The sequence below is a fragment of the Toxorhynchites rutilus genome, chromosome 2 (assembly GCF_029784135.1).
Source record: "Toxorhynchites rutilus septentrionalis strain SRP chromosome 2, ASM2978413v1, whole genome shotgun sequence".
Classification (NCBI taxonomy): domain Eukaryota; kingdom Metazoa; phylum Arthropoda; class Insecta; order Diptera; family Culicidae; genus Toxorhynchites; species Toxorhynchites rutilus.
In genome coordinates this window covers 298,294,141-298,319,792 of record NC_073745.1, presented here as the reverse complement: position 1 = coordinate 298,319,792, position 25,652 = coordinate 298,294,141, and the positions used below count along the sequence as shown (strand labels likewise).

The 25,652-nt window shown below is 37.8% G+C and overlaps 1 protein-coding gene across 1 annotated transcript; it reads left to right on the top strand.

The window, feature by feature from the left end:
- The first annotated feature begins 742 nt into the window (after positions 1 to 742).
- Positions 743 to 19,067, top strand: LOC129769102 (uncharacterized). Its single transcript, XM_055771129.1, has 4 exons — positions 743 to 1,483; positions 11,767 to 12,160; positions 17,505 to 17,763; positions 17,830 to 19,067. The coding sequence occupies exons 2-4, from the start codon at positions 11,905 to 11,907 to the stop codon at positions 18,551 to 18,553; spliced, it is 1,239 nt and encodes a 412-aa protein (XP_055627104.1). The 5' UTR covers positions 743 to 1,483; positions 11,767 to 11,904; the 3' UTR covers positions 18,554 to 19,067.
- The last annotated feature ends 6,585 nt before the right edge of the window (positions 19,068 to 25,652 follow it).

Sequence of the window (25,652 nt, the reverse complement as noted above, 5' to 3'; positions counted from 1 at the left end):
TCCAATCGTGCTTCATTCTATTTCGCTGCTGCTCTGGTTGCCCGTTTTGGTCGGTACGATTTGAGGAGCACAAAATGGACCAATCAAAAATGGGCACATAGTGCATTTGGACAATGCTTGATATTTCACAATTATTCAATTATTTATCTCAAGAAAAATGAAATGTTATTCGTTATGATAGATGCGTAGATATATTTCCTATCAATTGATGCAAAAACCTTTGCGATCTATTGAGAAATACTCGAGTTATAAGCGTTCCAAATCTTGCATTTTTTCCTACTTGTTCAGTGCCTAGATTTCCGTTTCACCCCCTATATCTTCCGGTTAGACGTAGTCCTACGTCAAAAAAACGAAAAGGATGTATCAACTAGTCAACTAGTTACCTAAAATATCATTATAATACGTTGGCCAAAAAGTTTCCAGCGAACGCAGTACCTATCTTCCCTTTCCGCATAGGTTACCGCTAAATGCATCAATAAGAAGGATTTTTGGGGTTAAACGTAGCCTTTCTGCGAAGAAAAGAGACATGCGAGAACTATCCGAACAAAAGGCAGTAAAAAATACGGTAAACATTACGATGGAGATCACCCAATGTCCGTTCTCTTTCCTTCCCACGGCCTTACATTCGCACCGGTAAGCTACCTTCGGCCTACCAACAGCCAGCAGCCAGAGAGAGCAGGTATGCACGTATACCGAAAATAAAAATCAATTTTAGTCATTAGTAATATTTTATTACGGACAGAGTGTGGCATACGCAGATGAAATGCGTCTTCGAGCAATATTTTGGCACTTTCCGATGTGGTGCCCCGATAGGCGGGCAAGTAACAACCAAAATAGTTGGAATTCATTGCTTGGCCGATGTACATCTCCAGCGATTTTCGGCTCTCGGCTTGGATTAGGCATGTGATCGCGCGCGCACTTTTCCCACATACACTCGGATAGGATTTTGGAAGGCTCTCACGGATTACGGTTGTGTGATTGGTGGTACTTACTAAGTTGTCTTGTTCTTCGTTTTTTTTTTGGCACTTCGGCACTGGTTGCTGTGTTTAGGCGGCAAAGCACTGTGATGAGCAAGTTTGAGTCCGCATTTGGATGCTGTGAAGATATCGAGATGAAGTGGTGATTCTTAAGATAAATAATAATTTTAGAGTGTGTGCTAAGGCTGCTGTAGTTTGGCTGCCGAGACTGCCCAGAAATATGAATTACGTTTGTGCTCAGTGAGTTCACCGTGGATTAAGGCCCATTTAAATCAAGCGCAGTCATTATAGTGAGACTTGTAAGTGTTTTCTGTGCAACGAATGAAGCTGTAGAGTGAACTGAAAACAAAAGATTTGAATGCTCGCTAGGAATATTTGTTAAAATCAATCTTTTGATTATTTCAACACACGTTGAACCGTTGAGCCACATTGCTGTGCGCTACTTCAACGTCCGGATCCTAGTGGAGCGACAAAAAATGATGTCATTACATTGAGCATCGAATCGGGTACGTATGACGCAGGTTACCCTGCTTGCTATTGAACATATTATTATACGACCATTAATTCAAATAGACAACTTTTTTCTCACTCTGTGTTTCCTCCGCTTCCTCCCCCATCCGCTTTTACCTGCTGTCAAAAAAAAAGCACAACGTGATGTTTTGATGTGTGCTACATACTCTTCCTAATCGTTCCTCGAAGCAACACTTTCGATACCACCGACTCCTTTCGAGTCGTTTTAGCCTATTCATCTGTGCCTATTCCTATTTACGGTCCTATACTTGAACCGAGTCGGAATATTCATATGTATTTAATAAATCCGATAAAAATAATAACAAAAAGTACACACCAAAAGTACAGCATCATCATCATCATTGCCGTCGTCGTCTTAGATGCCACCTTTTTTTTGTGTTGCTTCCCTCACACGAACTAACTTACGGACCAATTTGAAGGTGTATTCGATTTACCAAACAGGTCTGCCAGGCAGGCTAGTTGGCCCGAAAAAAAAATTGAAGTACACAATCGACAGTTTTTAGTGGGACGATTTAGCTCGGTTTCGACAATTGTACACGGCTTATGACTTGTTAAACCTAGGAGAGTGATAATCGAACCGTGGCCTAAACGGCGGTGATCAATACCGGATACGAGGAGATTTTTGATAGGTGCGGGACTTGGTGAGTGGAGGAAGTGTCACTGTTGTGAGATATTACCCGATCTGACGATGTGATGTGATCCGTGACTGGATGGTTTTAGGGAGAATTTTGGATCTGGCTAGTTTGATTTGAAAAGTTCCCACATGGATTTTGAATAGCGATAGGCAACTTAAAACAATGTGTGCTTTATGATGCAAGAAATATAATCCAACAATCGTATCAATTTTTATTTGATTCTGTAGAAACAACACATCAGAATGATACTATGGAATATTCAAAAATAATTGCTCTCTAAGATTTCTGATATTTTATTCATCTTCTAATCAGAATAAAGGTCTTCTAATGTGGATCAATTCAATGTGATAGAAATAGACAGTTTTTCAAATGTTAAATCAATGAAACTGCAGCATGAATCATTGTTCAAAGCACCTGAACATCTTATAATCAGACTCAGTACTAATCAGTATTGTCATGAATTTGGATTTATTCAGAAGATATTTTTTCCCATTTTTATATAAATATTATATGTATATGGCTTCCTCGACTGGTTCGGAAGAAGACTTTCCGAGAAGTCCAATTTGTGATCCATTTTTGCATAAATAGAAGTGATATATTGTCTCCCAATGCGTCAATCGTCTACGATTTGTTGGCGAAGACCAAAGACTTCAGATAACTCCACAAAAATAGTCCAACAGTGCTAAATCGCATGGTCTAGAAGGCAATGTCAGTGCACCAAAAAGTTATTTTGTGAGGGATTTGTTCAGGTTCAGGGCTTTGATAAATTAGCGAATAAAAAAAGAACAAAGTAACAGCTGTCAAAACGGCGCACATGTCAAGTAGTATTTCCAACATAATGTACTTTACCTCTATAAAGCTTCTCCTATTAGGTGGGGAAAGCAGGAATTCATTAGTTTTATGTTAACCTCAAGACTTCATTCAGCATAGTTAGGGTTATTCGATTTGGGTCAAATGTACACAATTTGGTTCGATATCTGGTTGCCGTATCGAATGTAATTTAATTTTTCCTCTCTCAAAGATATTCCTGGCACTATTCGCAAAAAAAAGAAACTGAACCTCATGGTAGGTGCATAAGAAGTTAATGTTAGCCTGTCATGCCTCCGATATAGATTTCTTTAGTTCATCTACATTAGCATGTTGCTTTCCCTCAGCGAAAATCCTCCGAACCAAGATCTCGCAGAGGTTTTTGACGTAGAACTACGTCTTTCAGGAAGGGTGCCAAATCAGAAAACAAATCACATTTTTATGAAATAAAATTAAAGTTAATAACTATTTTCACTGTGAACGAATTCTCATGATTTGCATACCGATCGAATCGGAAATTCTCTAAGATTTGTTTGATATGCTATGCATTACAATTCGCTAATCTCTAAATGGATTAAATTCATGAAAACTGGAAGAGCTTCCTTTTTTCCATACATTTGTTCTGCAGATGTGTGTGCTATCCCTACCCGTATTTCGAATGCTTATAACTCGAACATTTCTTAACAGATTGGAAAGATGTTTGCATCAATTGATAGGAAATATTTCTACGCGTCTATCACAATTATTAAAATGTTATTTTTAATTAGATGCACAATTGAATACCTGTAAAATGTCAAGCGTTATCTTCTATCTATGCCCAATTTACGGTTTCCTCAACGCAGACTTCAAAATTGATGTACCTGTGGAAATCAGCTTTGCAAATATACATGCAAGTCGGGGGTATTTTTGTTCCCACAGAGCTGTGTTTCCCTAAAACGGACTTCAAGATTAATGTGCCTGGAGGAATCCGCTTCGTCAAGACATGCAAGTCGGGGGTATTTTTTCTCCACTGAGTTGTGTTTCCTTAAAATGGACTTCAAAATCAATGTGCCTGGGGGAATCCGCTTTGTAAATACATTCAAGTTGGGGATATTTTCTGGTGTTGAGTACTTTTGTACTCGCTTGTCGTTGTGCAGACCGGAATATGTTTCCCTAAAACGAACTTTGAAACTGAGAAACCTAAGAAAATCATCATTTCAGATACTAGGAGTGAATGAACTTTCGCGGTTCGAGGACTACGTAAACATGAGTTGTGCAATAATTTCATAGGTAAGGTAAAATACAATGATCGTTTGACAATTCTTCTGCGCATATATTTGGTAGTCCTAGGCATCATATCAAACGTAGAAGGACGTTCATCAAATTTATTTGTAACGAAGAACATAATCTATTAAAAAAATTAAATTTCGATGCATTCTAAAATAATATTCGAAGTGGTAAACAAGTGGATTGCATAATATAATTGCTTAGTTCTACGCCAAAAATATGCGGTCGTGTCATAGATACAATCCCTTACAATTTTTTCACTGGATTAAAGTTCGGGTGATGATTTAGTCAGTGGAGCAAATCTATTTCCCGGTCTTGCTTAGACGTAAATTGATCTCGGCTATATTCGCTCAAAATAAGCAGAAAGAAGCCCTCTCGAACCCGGACTTAGTCGTTGCTATTCATTTGGTGGATGTGAAGGCTATTTTGAGCTTTCCAGCTGCACAAAATCCTGTCTATGACATGAATGATTTACCGGCAAAGGTTCCATCCGTGAATAACGCCAGTATCCGTTAAACCCATTAGAGTCATCGAAATTTAACTTTTTTCATCACTGAAAATTTTAAAAGTACCGGAAGTATTACATGGCTTGTGGTATTTTTGTGATTATAATCACAATGTTCAATGTGAGAAGGTGTAAAATAAGTCTAAGGCTTGGGATTTTAAACCAACACTTGACGAATTTCTCCCGAGAAACATTGAATTTCAAAGACTGGTTGGTTGCATCGAAGATTTCGAGTTATTTGAAACAGTTTGTATAATCGAACTCTAGCAATTACAATGGCTAAAAAACTTACAGTATGCAAAAAAAAAGTCCAGGATCAGTGAAAAAATAGATTTATTCCAAAAAACCCACCAGAAAATTAGAACACGGTTAATCGTTGTTCAGTTATTCATGTGTTATTTATATAAAAACAAATCCAGTTCATGCAAGCTCAAAAAAAAAACGTCTCATGGTAAATGGTAAAAAAAAAGTTAAAAAATAACGTAAAAACGTATATTCACCCCCCTGGCTTACATAGTTTGACCACATTTGACTTTAATAATCATGGGCATCGGCTCGACATGTTTAGCAACTGTTTCCGGGGTGTTTCTGTCTCATTCAGTTGAGATTACCTGCCGCAATTGATGGATACCTGTTGGGTTTGCGCTCCTGGAGCTTAATTTTCTAAATTGACCAAAGATGATCGATCGGATTAAGGTCGGGAAGCTGTGCTGACCACTCCAAAACCTAGATACGCTTCTTCTTGAACTAATGCGAATCCAGCTTTGAGGTGTGCTTCGAATCTTCGTCTTTTTCATCCCATCTGTTTATATTATTAGGCTCATTTAGCGATTCAGCTGTATCAGAGCCATTTGTCGTAAGAGTATTCCTATTGTATCGATACACATGTCGCCTTTTTTTCGGCGTAAGAATATTCCTATTGTATGAATTTTCACAGTTGGACCATACACATCGGGACTGTTGTTATGAGACTTCTATTGTTGTGTTATTAATAGTACCAATTACCAAAGCAGCAGACCGTAATGTGAGCAGCAAGGGACTGGGATTACCATCACATGAAGATTGTTGCGTGTTGGTAGTTTTCGCTTCAAAATGCACGAATAAACCTCCTTGGTCATGATATCCCCACACCCCATCACCTTACCTGCAGAAAAAAGTCATGCGCAGGTGGTTGAAAAATCAATGTTGGTAAAGTAACTCATGCTTGACTGTACGCCGCAAACACTCCTTTTTCAAACTTTCACCGGTTCGCCGTCATTTTCCTGGGATATGGAAATGATTTTTTGCGGACAACCATGTCTTCTTAAGTGCTACTCTGCCCTTGAAACCTCTCTTATGGAAACGATTTCGTACGGTTTGTGGTGTCAGTTGAATGGAACACTCGCTTTCAATCTGTTTCGCAATTTTCGGAGCGGATGGTCCCCGGTCCAACTCCGCCTTCTTCACGATAGCTCTGCTAATTCGGCTAGTTGTCTTTGAAGAACGCCCCGATCGCTTAGCTGATGAGATAGATCCACGCTTTTTGTACATCGGCATAACCTTAGCGACCGTATCTTTGTGAAGATGGACAATGTCGGCAAAATGGAGGCGATCTGGCGTAGTGGTAACATCCATGCCTCTCACGCTAAAGGTCACGAATTCAATTCTCACTCCCGACATTCTTCAAAAAAAATGGAAGTAAAAGTGACGAACCAGCCAAATGAGTTGAAAATCACTATAATACAGATAAAAAAAAAATATCGGCAATATCACGGTAGCTTTTGCCAGTTTTGTGATATAAGTGACAAAATCGATTTCTCTACATCAATTCTCTCACTGTTGGTCATAACTTAGCTGCAAAAACATTCCCAGCTGTATCTGACACTGTGGAAGATAGGTCAGATCCTCATCTATCGGATTCTATAGCAAACTCAAATTGGAGCGTTTTTGCAGTAGATTTATTAACTAAAGAAAAAGTTGATGAAGAGAAATCGAACAAGTCACTTACACCTATTTCCTTCTGAACCCCACATATATAATCGGGTACTGCTAGGGCCTAATGGAATAAACATTATTTCGACATATAGGCGAATGAACTGCAAAGTTTAAAGGCTCTCAAAAACAAAGAATGGAATGGAATTATTTCGACATTCCTATTTCGCTACTTTTGTTAGCCAGGGTTAAGTTAGAATGAAGAATGAACTTTACTTCGTCGGTTACTGGGAGATGTATGATAGCCAATTGCTGGACGAATCCAGTTTAAACTGGAACATTGGCCACGCAGCCCATATGTACTCCCCCGGACTGCTTCCATGACATGACATGAATGTGTGACAATTTGTCAATCAGTCATTCATCGCTATCAGTATGACTCTGGCATCACTGATAGAAATAATTCCAAACCTGAGACATCAAAACCAGTCCTATCATCTTTGATGTCAAGTTCTCTGGAACCACAAATTTGACATCACTAGTCTCAGAGAACTTCAGATTGCCAAGGTTTTTGAAGTTTTTAGACTCTGTGCTTCCGGACCCCAGACGCGTCTTGAATTCACTGGAGTTTTTTTTTTTGAGCTGTGATTTGGCTTTTCTTTGAATTTGTTTTCTTCATCCTAGTTTCGCCAAATTGGAAAATTATGGTAATATTTCTGCTTGCGAGTTGACGCATGGAAGGTTCGTCGAGTTTTGAGTTGCGCTTTGTGGGAGAAAGGCATGAAGAGTTTTTGGACGTGGAATATTTTCTGCATCAAGAGTATCGTGTCATATGCTAGTGTTATAGGAGAAGTGTATAACACGCACCCCCTAAGCGAGAATGGACTTATCTTGACCATGCTCATAAAATTTAAGGTAACAACAACGTCAGTACGTAGATTAGTTAACCCTCAGTCATCTGTAATCGTTCTGAATAACAAAAGTGCTACGAATTTTTTTTTGTAAGGCGCCCAAATTCTAAATTTCCAATCATACGATGATAGAACCAAATAATCTGACTTGTACTGGCAGTTGAAAAATTTAGATTTCACAAGTTCGTTTCCTTTCTGTTCTTTAGCAATCTGAGCCATTGATAGGTCAGTGTTTAGATAGCCCTTCGAGAGAATCCCAACTCTGATCTGCTCCGCTCGTTTCCGGAAGCAGAGATTCTGCTTCGGTTTATCGGTTAGTATCCGTTTTTCGTAACTTCTAGCTAGTCTCGAGGGCGTTTGTTGGTTCAGAGAAATGTTTCCTCAATGCTCGTTCCAGAGCTTCCCTTGCAGGGACCACAGCTGCAACCAGACTCTTCAGCCCCCTCTTCAGAGCATTTGTAAGGTTTTTTCTTGAACGATATGTGAACCTCAGCTGGATCTAACACTTAAGATCTAGTTTATGTAGTGACGTTACTGTCGTCACTCTCATCTTCTGTCGACTCACGACGAGTCGGAGTGTCTGCACTCATAGAATCAATCTCTATTAAGGTTTGTTTATTAGGATCGTGCATAGAAGCCCTACAAGATGCGCGGTAAATAGGGTTTGCTGCATCAATGACCCGCTTAATGCAGTAAAGGCGGAAAGTTCTGTGGAGGGCGCCCTGGTACTGCAAGGCTCCGTTAACGGCAGAGTGTTTAATCAAACCCCACCGGCCATTCCTCGGCAAGGGTCGCGTCACATCTTGGCTTAGGGGTTCATCCATTTCTTTCTTTGCGCAATAGCCATAGATAACAGTTATTACAACCACTTCCTTGGGGGCAGAGGGTTATATAATTTCAGGTTCTTTTTTGCACATGCTACTATAAAGACCCTTCATTCGCAGCGGATTATTTTTTTTATTTTAATCAAATAAGATAAACGAATATTTTTATCCTTAATTTAAATATTAACTCTAATTAATCCTGGGTAACAGAGAATCACACCTGAGAGTGTTCTTGTAAGGCCCTGCTCACGAGAAGCATCCCACCATTCTGTTAAGAAAATCTCTCCGTTGTTTACCTAACCGAGACATTGCATCTATGCATTTCGGCGTTGACGATTAAAAATTGACCGGCTTTATCTTTTTATTCACAAAATATCAAATAAATGAATATTTTTATTATGTTTAGGAGCGCTAAATCACTTCCGCACGACATTTGGAATGTTTTATTGTTGTGACTGATCTTTGGAAGCGGCCTATGTTAAATGGTGCCAGAAGCAATGCAAATTCAAAAAATATTTCTGCCTGATATACTATAGTGTCTAAAGTCATCAACAAATCTACTCCGCAGTATCGATAGGTCTACCGATATCTGGCTCGAAACGAGAGTTCAACCCCAATTCTTATAAAAGTCCAAAAAGTTCATAATTTCACAAATATACAAAATAGAAGCAAGTAAAAAAACAAAAGTGCGTCTCATCATAGGAACGCAGGAACGCCGCTGCAATATTCGAACGGAGATAATATTGGCCAAACACGCAACATCAAAAATTCACGGCAAGTGTACATTTTTGGTGCCGTGGTATTATGGCATTCAAAACAAAAATTTCAAACATCTGTTCTTTCAAGCTCAATCATTAGCTCTGAAATTTCAGAGGAAGTGATTTGGTTTACACAATTTAGCTTTTTTTTCAATGATGTGTTTCAACTCGACATTGCGTCTTACCTCAAGTTCTCTATAGAGATCGATGATAAATTGCATATTCAATATGTCAAAAAAAAGTTTATTCGTCGTTAATCAACTTTCAGATTTACTCCGAATTATCCAATAATTGAAAAAAAATGTAAGGGGTTGTATCTATGACACGACCGCATATTTTTGGCGTAGAACTAAGCAATTATATTATGCAATCCACTTGTTTACCACTTCGAATATTATTTTCGAATGCATCGAAATTTAATTTTTTTAATAGATTATGTTCTTCGTTACAAATAAATTTGATGAACGTCCTTCTACGTTTGATATGATGCCTAGGACTACCAAATATATGCGCAGAAGAATTGTCAAACGATCATTGTATTTTACCTTACCTATGAAATTATTGCACAACTCATGTTCACCTCTAGTATCTGAAATGATGACTTTCCTAGGCTTCTCATTTTTTAAGTACGTTTTAGGGAAACATATTCCGGTCTGCACAACGACAAGCGAGTACAAAAGTACTCAACACCAGAAAATATCCGCGACTTGAATGTATTTACAAAGCGGATTCCCCCAGGCACATTAATTTTGAAGTCCATGTTAGGGAAACATAGCTCAGTGGAAAAAAAATACCCCCGACTTGCATGTTTTGACGAAGCGGATTCCTCCAGGCACATTAATCTTGAAGTCCGTTTTAGGGAAACACAGCTCTGTGGGAACAAAAATACCCCCGACTTGCATGTATATTTGCAAAGCTGATTTCCACAATACATCAATTTTGAAGTCTGTGTTGAGGAAACCGTAAATTGGGCCAATCAAAACTTTGCAGTTAGGGCGTTTAGATAACGCTTGACATTTTACAGCTATTCAATTGTGCATCTAATTAAAAATAACATTTTAATAATTGTGATAGACGCGTAGAAATATTTCCTATCAATTGATGCAAACATCTTTCCAATCTGTTAAGAAATGTTCGAGTTATAAGCATTCGAAATACGGGTAGGGTTAGCACACAAATCGGCAGAACAAACGTATGGGAAAAAGGAAGCTCTTCCAGTTTTCATGAATTTAAACCATTTAGAGATTAGCGAATTGTAATGCATAGCATATCCAACAAATCTTAGAGAATTTCCGATTCGATCGATATGCAAATCATGAGAATTCGTTCACAGTGAAAATAGTTATTAACGTTAACTTTATTTCATGAAAAATGTGTGTGTTTTCTGATTTGGCACCCTACCTGAAAGACGTAGTTCTACGTCAAAAATGTTCTATTTGGTTAAGAGAGTTGACTATTGGGTTAAGGTCAGGCGATTGTGCTGGCCGAGGTATTCCTATGATTCCAATTTTGCTAGAATTTGTAGTGACGATCAAGTTTCAATTTTGTGAGCTGACGAATTTGGAATTCTATATATCCAAATAAACCTCTTTGTATAGTATCCGAATTGTATAGATAATCAAAATAGGCAAAAAAACAATAAAATTGCGTGTCCCCAAGACTAATGGTGTTGATGATTACGTCTCCTATGCAAACATGGGCAGTAGACTACTATGAATATCTGACAATAATATAACTTAACTGAAGTTTACCTTAGAGGGCCTCAGTAGAATTTGACGCATCCAAAACCGATTATACCAAAACATCTAACGTAACTAATCTATATATGTCTCATTACTTTATTCTAGTCATTTATTGCAAGTTGGTTATTCTGTCCCACGGTTGTTCGGGTCCCTACTTCTTGAAGACTTTCCCCAAAGATCGCATTTCTTTGATACCAATTTTAATTAAAAGCATTCGTTTTGAGACTTTTTGCTAATAAAACATCTCAATAACAGAACTTGGTAGTGTGTCCTATTGAATAGCATTACATTTTATAGAAAAGTAATCATTATGAGCACGATAACAGAACTATATTCGATATAGATATTTGATGAAACCATATCGTGCTGGCTATGACGATCACGCTGAACCAAAGCTGTACCGCAACGAAGAATTTCACTTTACCACAACTTATTACGTCTAATATCAAGCGCCTCCGCTGTATTTTCGACGCAAAGTGGACTCGTTGTACTTTACTTCTGCTCGTATTATCCAAAAGACTTTGAAGCGGCTCGCATTAACGGCTGGTAAAATGCATCAATTTGGCGAATGTTTGTACCAATCGATAACAACATAAACATCCAACTGAACTCATTAGAATCGATAATGATCTCGTTTTTGAGTGGTTATAGCTTTTTATAACGGACAGATAAACAGGGGCTCACAGCAAACCGCCACGAATCGCATAATTGGATTCGGAACAATTTAACCAACCTCATTCAACATATTTCATACGCGATCACTCAAATCATTAAGTGTACATTAGTTTAAGATTCCTCATTTCCACATTCCATCGTCATTCACTTGTTACATAATTGGAAACGGAACAACGGGTGGTACGCACATATTAATTGCCGCTTTTCTCCCTCCTTCTCTTCAGCGTATCACACAGATGTAAACCAAATCGACCAAAGAACCCAGGCGACCAAAGAGAGTGAACACGGGCTAGTAAAACTTCCGCCTTCAACGAGGGAAAACTTGAACCAAATACCAAACAAACCGACAACGATCGTCAAAGATGCTAGCGAGTACATTGGGAACCGCCCAGCGATTCAAGAAGCGGGAACGAACGCAAAATTGGGCCTACGAAGAGAAGCGCTTCCTGCTGGAGCTGTGCCGCAAGGACATGCACATCATCGAGAACAAACGGCTGGACAGTGCACTGACGTCGCTCAAAAATCGTGCCTGGAAGATCATCCACCAGCAGTTCGCGATTGCCTTCGGCACCGACCGGAACTGCAACCGGTTGAAAGAGCAGTGGCGGAGAATGAAAGGTAGGGGCTGTCGTTTTTCTCTTACCCATTGGTTCGTTTTCTTCCATTCATACATTCGACTTCATTCAACTTCACCTCACTGGCAGGGTTGCCATAGTAAAATCTGTGTTTCCGACCTAAAAAAATCTTTTCATCTTAGTTCTTTTCCAGAAAATATGTATGGATATCTGTATTGTATTTAAAACGTACCCTCGTTTTAACGTACCCTCGATATAACGTCACTCGATATAACGTACATTTTACCTCGATATAATGTACACATTTCCAAAGTGTAAAGGAAAAAATATTTCAATATTTTTTTCCTGATATAACAATGAATTATCTGTATTGTGATGCTAAAACAAGTTCTGTACCTTCAATCAATCCCGAAATACAGCTGGTTTTGTGATTCCGGATTCTAAATGAATCAAACTTTAATCAACAGTACGAAGGGTAACATCATGAGAAAGGCTGGCTTCGTCTTCTGATTGAAGTTATTCGTTATCTTTAATAAAACAGCAACACAATAATGTATTATAGACTACGTTTGTGAGTACTATTATGTTTCGATATAACGTACAATTCGATACAACGTACAATTTTGAAAGTGAAATGTACGTTATATCGAAGTTTACCTGTACATTGTAGTAAAAACACAATGCTTCATTGAGGTGTAATGAAAGTTTAAACAGTTGCATTTTTTCATGCTTATTTGCATTGTGCAACGTAAATACTCTTATTATAACATATTCTAGAGCACACACAAAAATGTAAGGCTTGCAAATGTAACATACTGCCAACGAATGAAAAGGGGACATTCAATTGGCATGAAGCCATGTACTCAGGATAAAGACGGTTCTAATAGAATTTTTTATGCTACATAAATTAATCGGTATATTTTCATTTATATTTATATTTTTTGAACTTTTATTGTTCAACCGTTTACCAATTCATATCAGCAGTAGTTATTTGTCTGCTCTTATCCAGTTCAATGCCTGTTTCGACGGCTTTAACTTCAACGAAGATTATGTGGGTTCTATAGATTCTGCTCAACATTTTCAAAGTCTAATCCTGCGTCATAAGATTTGATGTATTGTTCTGGGCATATATTATCCAATGAGTAAGATAAAGAGCTCTGATTTCCTAGTAGATCTGAGTAAATTCAATAGCAAAACGTAGTTCAAAATAAGTAAAATAGATTTGCTGATCGAGTCGTTCAAATGATGTAAAATTCGATTCGCTGTTTGGTTTCGTATTTAACTTGAAAATTGAATAACAGGTTCAGTTCGTTGAACCTCCGTAGGCTGCGTTCAACGACGAATTCTAGTGAAAGCCAGATTGTTGCAGACAAATTCAGAATATTCAATGATTTGAGCTCTGCTCGATAGATCTATATAATGTGTATGTTTCACCTGAAATTTATTTTCATCAAAACTTCAAACTACAATAGCTAAAATTTTTAAGGTTCCCAGTTCGGTAGACTCATCAATTATGATTGAAAAGTTCGAATTTTCAATTTTTTCCAAAGGAATAGTTTTCAAAGTTCGGATTGTTAGAATCCCTAACCAGGTTGGCTGACCCATTTGTGCAGACCGCAATGCCTGTTCCTAACATGGGCTATACGGATTGTTCCGTGTTAAAGGCGTTTCTTTCTGAACAAATGTTTGGAAAATTAGAAGTGCTCACTGCAACGCCATCTAAAAACATAAACTATTGGCAAACAGTATTAGATTATCGATTATTATATATCGACATCTCGTAAATTCATCATGAAATGACTAAGCAATAAGCTCTCGAAATGGAGAATTTTCGTGAAGTGATCGGAAAAATTATTGAAATTCATTGAATAAAAATAATCAAATCTACGAAATTCGGCCGCAAATCGAAAAGCCGTATAAGGAGTCAATTGGTCGGGATTCTGTCAAAACGAACCAAGCGCCAGAAACATTATTTTGAGATGTTTTAATTTGAAGTTTGGGCTCCCACTAATTGACTGTGTCGGATCAAATCTTTCATTCCACCGCTCACGTGCTACAAACAGGATGTCAAACATAATACTACTTTTCATGCTGTAAGCACACATCGTCGTCAATTTTTGATTCAGTACCTTCAGAAATATAAAAAAAAACAAAATAATATTTCTGCTTGACACGCTAAACTTCGTTCTCTTTGCAGCCAGAGAGAACCAAGTACATGCTAGTTATTCACATAATATCATTACACAGCATATTAGTATTTTGCAACCGCTCTTGACTAATTTCATGAATGGTATATATTTTGACTCACTTTTGCTGTTTTTTACAAAATAATATCTCAATGAATGAAAACAAATTGATTAAGGAATGCATTACATCTGATTCCAGGAGCTTTCCGAAACAGAAAAATCTGTTAAAGATTCGGATCTGCCTTTTTGGAAAAACGATCACTATCGTCCGATGCTATATTGTAAGTTTATGGTTCGCTTTGGTTGAATGCAATTTCGTTTTTTTTTACAGTCTGCTACACAGATTTTTTCGTTTGGAGCTGTTGTCAGTTGTCCGAATGACATGGTCATTTTACAGTCGATAGATTATTATGTTCTGCATCCAATGGCTGATTACTATATATTTGATACCGATTAGGGTGGCCCTATGCAGAAAAAAAAACTGAATATATATATTTTTTTAATTTGGCTTCAAACAATTCATATAACTACAATTTCAAACCCCTATACCCAACTTTTAATCGCGATTTTAGAATTACAAAAAAAATCAAATAATTTTATCGTCGTTCGTTTTCCAATACGAATTTATGTATGTTGCTGAATGACAGATTCCACGCCCGCTACATCGAACTCTCATCCACAGCGTATCGGCGGCTGGAAGTATTTTTGAATGAGAACAATGGATTATTGAATTACTTTAAATCACACTTGCTCGGTTTACAAAATGACAATCACGCTATTATCATCAATCCTGATAAAACTCCTGCTGAATTTTCCTGCACGTGGGTTCACTCAATGCGCAAGCGTTGCTAGAATCAGGCGACTGCCCTGTGTCGCGAGAAATTATGATTCGAAGGAAAAATAATAATCTGGAATTCTTTGTTGACGCACATCGTTCATACGACTCTCTCCATGTTCTTCTTCAATACCACTGACGTTCCAAAAGATCGCCTTATCATCACAGTATTGCTTGCACCATATCTAGTAGTACTTGGTTGAAATTTCTATGCCTTGAATGTATTCTAACTGACTAGCTCAGGAACATATGTGACTATTTTGAATAGTATCATATGATGATTCGATATGATCAGGACAACGCCACTCTACGATATCGTGAGCTGTGCCATCAATTTATAATCGCTATATGTGCAAAGGTAGAGAGAGTAGGTTCAAAGGAAAAAATGAAGTCCTGTGGGTTTCGGTCCCACATATTGGTGGATGTATTCGGTTGAGAGAAGCGATGATTACCTCAAATATACATTTTTAGTTTGGTTAGTCGACAAAATCGATAGGCCCTGAGTAAATTGATAGTGTAATTTCCTTAGAAATTCCAGATCTGTTTACTGATCAGCTATTAACCCGTAATCTGAAATCCGATCGAGTCAAAATTATCCGAACGAATTGTAATTTTCCATTCTGAAACCCGTTCGACTCAAGTCCAATTGAGTTGTGCAAATGTGGCCACCTTGCCGCACAATTCGACATAGCCGACATTGAGCTCCATGTTCTATTTATGTGAACCAGAAATGGTTTTCAGGTGAAATAAAAACGCTTTTGAAACAAAAATTTTAAATGAAAAATTAGCTGTACATATCAAATGTGTTCTATGTAAAAAAGAAATACATTCTCCGAAACTTGAACGAACATTGTGTCTGGTGATGACTTTCTATTATAGATAAAATTTTGGTGGAATTGCAAGGAAATTTATAGAAAAAAAGTTATGTTTGGGTCAGGACTATGTATGTAAACGACATCGAGTAATCATTTTCATTCAAACTTCAACTTCAAATATGATGGAGAGTAAATTGCTCCACGAATACGGATGAATTGTTTTGACGTTTGTTTTGCGACAAGACAAGGTTGCCACATTCACATAGAACGATTGAATTTGAGACGAACGGATTTAAGAATGCAAAAGATGATGTCGATCGAATCGTGACGTCGAGTTTCAAACCAATCGGATTCTGGGATATGAGTGACTGTTCGATATGGTTACCACTAACATGGTTCTTGCGTGGATCTGAAACTTTTATCGCATTGCATGGCAGATGTAATATGTACAAGGCGTTTTCCTAAAGATTGCACCAACGACACGATCACAAGCGTACGCGGACATCCGATATATCAACGACGAAATCAACAACGCAGACATTGACTGTGTTGGGCAATATCATATTTTCCTCGGCTGAGCACCAAATTCAATTTGCTGAGTTCTGCAATTCGATGGAAAACTATAAATACATTTCCAATTCCGGGAATTAAGGAAACAATATGGCTGTGTTTTAAATTCAGAATACCGATGTGAATACTCTATTGAATGGAAACGACAAAATAATGTGCTACCGAATAGACCGGTACAACAGCTCCATTGAAGTTGTTTGACGTTTTACGTTGGTCCCATTTCATGAACAGTTATAAATCTAGCCATGCATCTTGAAAACTGCAAGCGTGTATTTTCTATCAACGAGACAACAATTGAACGAAATCGATATTGATTTTCTTCATTTAATTTCTCTACTTTTCGACAAATACATATTACATTTTTCACTTTACATTTAACTTAGAAAACATCAAACACGTCAGTTACGTTAACGAAATACATTGAATCAAGAAACACTATACACACTTTCATTTGTTCTGTTTTATTGATCACATTCGATTCATTTTATAGATCGTTAAAACGAACACGCTTACAATACATTATATAAGTTTAATTGAACACCCAAAATATTCACTAGAAATAATTTATATGGCAGAACAACGTTTGCCGGTTCATCTAGTTGTTGTATAAAATTGGAACCTTATTTTTTTAAATCTGTGAATTCTTTATGAAATCCTAAAAATCTGTAATCTGTATCAACAGATTCTTGGTTTTGAAAAGTTTAAAAAATCTGTATAAATACAGATTATTCTGTAGGTATGGTAACCCTGCTCACCGGCATGAGCAAACGAGTAAACGGTAACAAATGCCCCCGAAATCGATTACCATTATCTTCACAAACAGTGACCACACCGAATAAGCGTTTCGAGCGAAACATATCCGAATCGAAGAGATGCCGAAATGATACACCACTTAACACTGATTACCACCAATTTTTCCGCCTCGTTATCTTCTCGCTTCGTCATTTTCATTTTCTATCACATCTGTTTCGTTCTCGCCAGCCTGTACACGTGCCGAGATGCTGGACTATCAGCAGCGCATCCAGCGATACGGCCAAGAAATGGCGGACCGCAAGAAGCCGAGTCAGTTCACGTTCGAGATTTGGGAGTTTATGCAAGAGGCGAAGAAGGTGTGCAAAAACGAACTGATGGACGACGTGGATTACTCGAAGATGAAGCTCTCGCTGGAGGAGAGTCTGCCCCAGGGCGTTTCGATAAAAGACTGCAGCGACGAGAACGACGAAGAGAGTTCCTCGATGTGGTGAGATAGAGCTTGCAATATTCCCACAAAACCTTCTATTGACTAATTACCATTTCTTATCTTCAGGGACAAATCCTCACACAACCTGTGCGAAGTGCAAATCAAGGAGGACTCAATGGAGGAAGGTGACGATTACGAGAAAGGTCGACAGGCAAAGTTCCCCCGATTGAGTGGTCTGCCGAGTTCGTCACCCTACTCAACCGAGCATGCGCATACCAAATTCAGCGAAATGTTGGCGAGCAGCTTCGCAAGTCGACTTAGTGAACACATGAGCAATAACAACAACACCAAAGGTGTTGATGTGGAGAATTACGCCCGAACGTTCGGTAGCGATCCGAACCTGTCCGATGTACCTGTAAACATGTCCCAGAACGACCTCACAAACACGCTGGAGGCGTTGAGCATCCTGAAGAATCGCTTCAATCGACTGAACGAACTTGGCCAGTGGAAGAACGCATTCCACGAGGTACAGAATCTGAGCGCTGCCAGCAATAGCCACGGTGAGGTTCAGACGACACACCAACCGGCACACCAGTCGCCACTTCCGCACCCGCATCCGCAGCCGAGAGCCCTTCAGCAGCCCAGCAGCTCTCCGATTCCGCCACCCAGCGCGAGTGCAACCATCGGAAGCCAGCAGAGCCCCAAACTGACCGAACAACAGCAGCAAAGCGAACACGAATTGAGGATGGAGATATTAAAAACCGATCTCGAAACGGCTAAAATCAATAAAGAAACCGCAGAAATTAACCGACAAATTGCACTTCAGAAGCTAAATAGCCTGAACAGTTGAAACAACAACAATATGGGAGACTCGCGCACGGAGTCGCTAATTGTAATAATAATACCTTAATTCCCCAACCAGCTACTTAGTTGTAACACACGCAAAGTAAATCAAAACGGACTAGAAAACAGTTTTAATCCACCACACCATGCGCCAGCTCAGCGTGTGTTGGTATGTGTGTGTGTGTGTGTGTGTGTGTGTGTACGTGTGCCTAATTTTTGGCACATTGTTTTAGGCGAGGACAGCTGCTGGCGCTGCTCGGTGTGTAAGAGCTATTACAAAAAACTAAACACGCGTTGGAGGTGTTTAGCTCTCGATTTCAATTTTTTTTGTTTCGGTTTTTTTAAAGTATAATTATTCTCTCTCTTTGTAGAACAAAGCAATTAAAGCAAGATTATACGTCCCACAGCAATGAGAGAGTTAGGTGTTATTATATTGAAAGCAGATTTAATTTAATGTATCTCACCTAGAAGTAGTAACTATGAAGTTATATAAAATAAAACTGAGTACAGACAACTGTGTGCAGCAGCTTCCATCGATCCATCGAGCCACGAAGATATCCGAAAGCTATGCAAAAAATGTGCAATCTGATTTTTATCCTACATCATTGAAGTAAAAAAGTCAATTTGATATTTGATTTGCTTTCAATTTAATGAAAGATAGTCTAAACTTAATGGAAAATGGGAAAAAGTGGTAAGGCCATAATCCATAAACTCATAGAAAAAATGTAAACATTTTTTTAGGGGTTGATATATTTCAATGTAACCTCTATTTAGCTTTAAGCCCCTTCACGTAATAGACATAGGGTACACCGGGACAAGTTGAAACGGTTTTTTTTTTCGAAGCTAAACTTGAAAGTTGTCTTCAAAAACACTAAATCCCTTAATTGAAATCAGTTTGCAGCATATACAAGGAATAACAGATAACTTTCGATGTGGAGGCGATCTGGCGTAGTGGTAACATCCGTACCTCTCACGCTGAAGGTCACGAGTTCAATTTTCACTCGCAATATGTCCACGCTTGTCCACGGTGAGAGGGGGGGGGGGTATAGACAATATCCACGTGGACACGTTGAATGAATATTTTGAAAAAAAAAACTGTTCACATCTGTGTTCAATATATGCAAATTTCTGCATTCTGCATATTCAATAAATGCATTCGTTTTTATCGACAAAAAGGATTGAGCCGTCTGATAGTGCTGAACATCTATTTTTTCAGATAGTTGAACTTCTTTGCTGAAATGTGTGTTCTGAGGATGTATTTTGGAGTGTATCTTGAGGCAAGCGGAATCTATCAACTATCCCCAAAACTGGTCTTCACCCGGAGAAAGTCATATTTGTACCTGGTGCGATTCGAATGGAATTCTGCATTATACGTTATCAATTCCAGCAAGTTTAAGTACGCAGCTAAACGAACCAAAATCAGTGATTTATAATTAGTCAATATGATAGGTAAGCTGTTCCACCAGAATTATGCCAAATCCCATGTTTCTTTGACAGCCCGAAAAAAAATCTTGTAGTTTGACTGGGATGTGGTACTCGGTGGAGTACCTATTTGGGCCGTACTCACCAGATATTGCATCTTCAGATGCCGTTGGAAAAAAGGGCAAGAATTTCGACTCATGGAATGTCATAAAAAGTATCCTGCACAGTTTTTGACGAGAAAGAAGGTCTGTGGATTTGTGGAGAAAAAAACGGTGCACATACAGTACCTTTCCGAGTACCGAAGTTAGAACCACTCAAATTTTTGAATATTTCAGCGACCAGGAGAGCTCGGTTAAAACGAAGTGTAAATAGTGGGAAACATAAACTATCTTCGTTAAGTTTATAAAGGAGTGATAATGTTAAATGGGGAGTAACATCTGGTTCTAAAGTTATGGAACACCGATACTTTTTTTTTAAGAATTACAAAACAATGAAGGTTACAACGTTTATTTTATAAACGAGAATAGTCATTGTTGTGGTATCCTGAATTTAGAGTGTAGTACTGCTAGTGAAAGGCAAACAAAGGGAGTGCTGTTTAACCTGTCAATGAAGATAGGAAGAATAGGAGTTTTACATGGAATAGATTCCAGTAGTTATGGAATAACACATTGGCGATCCTACCATGATGGAAGTGAGCAGGAAGAAAGTGCTATGTTTAACAAAAAAAAAGTTTTTTTCACATCCGATAGGCAGTGCTTTGGAACAATGAAGATAACGGTGATAGAGGAAATAAAATTTTCTCTGAAGTGCTGCCAGTAATGCAGAAAACATAAAATTCAACTTGATGCACTTTATGTTGTGTTGAAATCATCTCGAGAATAAAATAGTTGAATCGGTTTGAGCCAACGTGTACGTATTAGTTACATATATTATTTTATTCAGATACTATATTGAGTCGGGTTAGCTATATTGAGTCGAGTTAAGCCCAAGACCAACTAGTATATATGCATGTAATCACATCAAGTGTCATTTATATACCATACTGAGTCGGGTTCAGCCCAAGGCCAATGTTTGGTTAGATTTGCGCCGAGTTCAGCTCAAGGCCAAAATCGTTGCATTTGGAGCAGTTAAGTCGGGTTAAGCCCAAGGCCAGCTTGTATGTGTGCATTGTAGTACTTACTTACTATATTGAGTCAAGTAAAGTCCAAGACCAATATTTGGTTGGAGTCGTGCTAAGTTTAACTAAATCCAGTGCAGTTGTTTTTCGAGTCGAGTTATGTTCAAGACCAATATCATGGTGTACGGTTGAAGGTGTGCTCACAATAAAAAAACGGGGTGATCAGAGACGATTGCAAAAAGTTTGTTCAATTAACTGGAAAGCGGTATCCTGATGTAGTTGTTTTTTATGAGTTGAAGGAATTATTTCGAAAGGACCCTATATGTAGAGGTCTACCTGCGGTTGAGCATAGTCGTTAAGTTTTAAAAAGTGTTTTATGTAAAAAAATATCTACCTTTTTGGAAAGTATGCATTGTTTGAAATATTTGTGACATTCTTGTGCCAAGATACCGATTAGTTTGATATAGATTATAGTATTGATGAAAACATTTTTTTTTTATCTGTATTATAGTGATTTTCAACTCATTTTGGCTGGTTCGTCACTTTTACTTCCATTTTTGGAAGAATGTCGGGAGTGAGAATTGAACTCGTGACCTTCAGCGTGAGAGGCATGAATGTTACCACTACGCCAGATCGCCTCCTAGTGATGAAAACATTGAGAACCGATATGTAGCAGCATCTATGAAAATGAATGTAAATTTATCAAACATCATGGTATTACATATCCCTATGTCTCATAAACGCATCGGATGATGGACAATTCTTCGTGGTTCCTCGTAGCAGCGAAACGGATACGTAAGTCAAAAAGAGTGTGTTGATGATTAATTATATTGGAGGGAAGAATTGTCAAAATATTCATCGTGTTCATTTCTCTGTCACGTTATGAGTTCCGAACAACTGAACTAATGGAACAAACCTACGCATGAATCAGTGACAGATGCATGATGAAGAATTTTGAGATTCAAACCCGAAAGCAAGATTTTGAAAGGAAAATTTATTAAGAAGTTTGAAGGATTTATCAAGGTGGCTAACAAAACAAAAAAAAAAATACAGGGTCGACAAAAACATTTTAAGATACAGTTGAGAGGCGAATGAACTGCAAGGTTCTTAAACGCCTCTTAAAAACAAAAATAAGAAGATACAATAGCTGGAAAGTAACGAATGCTAACGCTGATGAAGTAAATAATTTTAGTTAGCATTAAGAATTGAATAAACATGAGACGGACAATATATTTTTTCTGAAAATGAGCTATTTTTCTTTTCGAACCAATGAGCGCCAGTCTCTTTTTCATGTTTAGTGTCTTTGGAGATGAGGATTCCTTATTTCAGCAAACCAATCAATTGTGTGTATTGTGATACTCCGGAAGTCAATTCACCTAGATACTGACTACATATTGACATAACAAGAACGCTATTCAATTTAAATCGGAGGTGAATGAATCGTATGATATAACGTATCCGTGAACAAAGAAAAGAAGAAGAAGTTCTATTGAAAAATTATGAACTGAATTCGTAAAATAAATTATTTTCCACTACATTGTTGTTACTGCCAGGGGAGGATGTGGTATCCTGAATTTAGAGTGTAGTTCTGCTAGTGAAAGGCAAACAAAGGGAGTGCTGTTTAACATGTCAATGAAGATAGACGTGTTTGGAAGAATAGGAGTTTTACATGGAATAGATTCCAGTAGTTATGGAATAACACAATTGTATACCATTTTATCATTTGGACCGATATCTTTCGCATCTCTAAAGGCTAAAAAAATGAGTGGTTATATAGTTATGAAACGAAGTATAGGGTCCTATTATAGAGATCGAGGCGATAAGAATTTTGCTCGTTAGCTCTATTTTACTATTATAGAAATCGAGCAATTCGATAGCATCGAGCGAGTGATAGCTATCGGTACAACTGTTATAATTTTTCGAGCAGTTTGTTTTGGTCTGATTGTTGCTTTTGTTGTATGTTTTGATTCGTTCGTTTGTTTTGATCAGTATTTGTTTCCCGGTGCTGCCAGAACAGTCTACACAAGGTAAGTGTTCAATCCAGAATCATTTATATCCATCATGTTCAAATTTACAATTCAGGATTTACTTCCAGCGCATATTTCATTGATTGGAAATGAGTGGACAGAAGAAAAAAAAACAAATCACTACCAGTTTGAACGGCTCGTAGACATTGCTCGAGGCTTTCAAATAGAATCCCGGTTAAGGAAAAGTTCAGGAATTCAGTGAGAAGCTTAATGCGCTGGGAAATCCCATGCATCTTGGCTCAGAATAGCAGAAAGTATGTGTTTATCTATGATACAAACAGTAAGCTACCCCTATTAGTCATACCGAGGCACCACTCAGTGTTACATTAGAGGCGATTGTGACCTGTGATTGGACATTCGCGATGACAGTGAAACAGTGTCGACCCTCATTCTGGGGCCGTAATTAGGGTCCCGAATTCGATGCTTACGAAGATGTCCAATTAGAGGCGAAAATGTCCAATTATTCGTGTCGCATTACAGATTTGTCCAATTAGCTAGATGTCAATATATATTAAACTAATATAATATTAAATATATATTAGAAATAGATTGTCACGGTTTTTTCAAATAAAACAGATTTTCTCAACTCTTCACCTTTATACGGAATGTCGTTTGTACTTCAAATACTCTATTACCAATTTCCCAAACATTCATACGTGAATTTGTTTTTATTGCACATGAAACAATGCATGCCATATGCCTAATAAACTTCATTCGAAAAGGGAATATCAGTTCTTTCCTAAACAACGATATTAACACTTTTGAAAATACAGATATTAAAAATTTTCATAGAAGATGTCTCAAAAAAGATTTGGCATCCTTTCTATAGTGCTTTGTGAAACATTTCAAACCCGTTTCAGAATATTTCAACGCCACCACTGACATTCGAGCAATAGTAACGAATCGAGCTGTTTTCCTCGATTTCTATAATTCCAAAATTTACTCGGTGTGATAGTGATAGTGATTGTATCGAATTCTCGATTCGATTTCTATAATAGGGCCCATAGAATCGTATAAGTGTGTATCCTAAAAATAATGCTTTTGTTTTTCCCCTAAAAATTGGCAAAAATATTTCGAATAATCCTACATATCCCAAAACTTACGAAGTTGTACAGAAAGATCATTGGTAGATTTTTGTAGTGCAGATTGATGATAAGAAAAGTTAAGTGAACAGCATCAACTATTAGGGACAGATTATTTTGAACGTTTAAAAGATTGGCTATTTGAATTTAATTGTTCTATTCAGGCGCGAAACATTTAAAAAAAACTAAAACACCAGTGTTTCATAACTATAGAACCAGATGGAAAAGTCAGGAGTAGAACGAAGTATTTCGGAATCATTTGTTACTGTTTTTGGGTCAAAACCACCGCGATTATTGGGTAATTGGGCACCAGTTAACGAAATCCGGACGGCCTTCAGGGACTAGGGACTGCCCACATCAAAACCCATTCGAGAACTTGTGATGAGTAATCTTATGAAGGGTAGATGTAGCTAAAAAGCAGTATCATTATTTGAACAGACATTGAACTAAAATGAGTTACGGGTTAGAAACTGGTTGTAATTCATGCAAAATCGATTTAAATTTTGAAAGGAGTGATAGTTTTCTATCTTGTTCTTTATCTATGAATCACCGACATTTTTTGTTTTTTTTGAATTTTTAGCGCCTGAACAAAACATTAAAGTTTAAATGGCCTGTCTTACAAATGTTATTATATCCTACACTATATAGTCCATTTCAGTCGGAAGCTTAAAGAACATTCCAGCTTAAAAACTGAAACAGCTCAACCAGCTTACGTTGATTTATGACAGAAAATATTGACTAGTGATGTTTCTAACTAAACAGTGATACAAATAACTTCACGGGCAATGTTAGGCAATAAACCAAAAATTGATTACGAACCGCTATTACTAATGAAGCTAACATTTTTATCAAGTAAAAACAGAGAATAAAAAATAAAAACGAATTTAAAATGGAATTTATACGCAACACAATTTTTTCGCCGAATTTTGTTTCCAAGAAGAGAAGAAATGTCCACGTGGACAACAGAGGGAGGGGTATAGAAAATGTCCACGATTGTCCACGGAGGGGGGTGTCTAAAATCACGCTTTTTCTGTCCACGTGGTATGTGGACAGCCCTGTTTGTTACGTGTTATGAAGATAAGAGAGTCACATAATATTTTTTATTTTTTTTTTATCTGTAGTGTTTTCGAACCAATTGAGACAGCGCGCAAAAATGTTTGTTTTGATTTCACGAACGACGAAAAGTGAACTAAGCCAGGGATTGCGTTAAGGCAATCCATTTTGAATGTCCTGTGTAAAAAAAAAACTAAGGGTGAGTTATATCTATGATAAAAAAAAGTAAAAAAAAACTTTTTAAGTTAAACGGTTCAATTTACTAAAAGCTAGAAAATAATTAGGCAAGTAGAGGAACTGGTACAAACTCGGTACCCCGTCGGTAATTTGGTACCACCCCCCCCCCCCCCCGGATCTCCGGCTGTAATGAGCACACTCTGATGGTGAATAAAAAAAGTGTTCTAG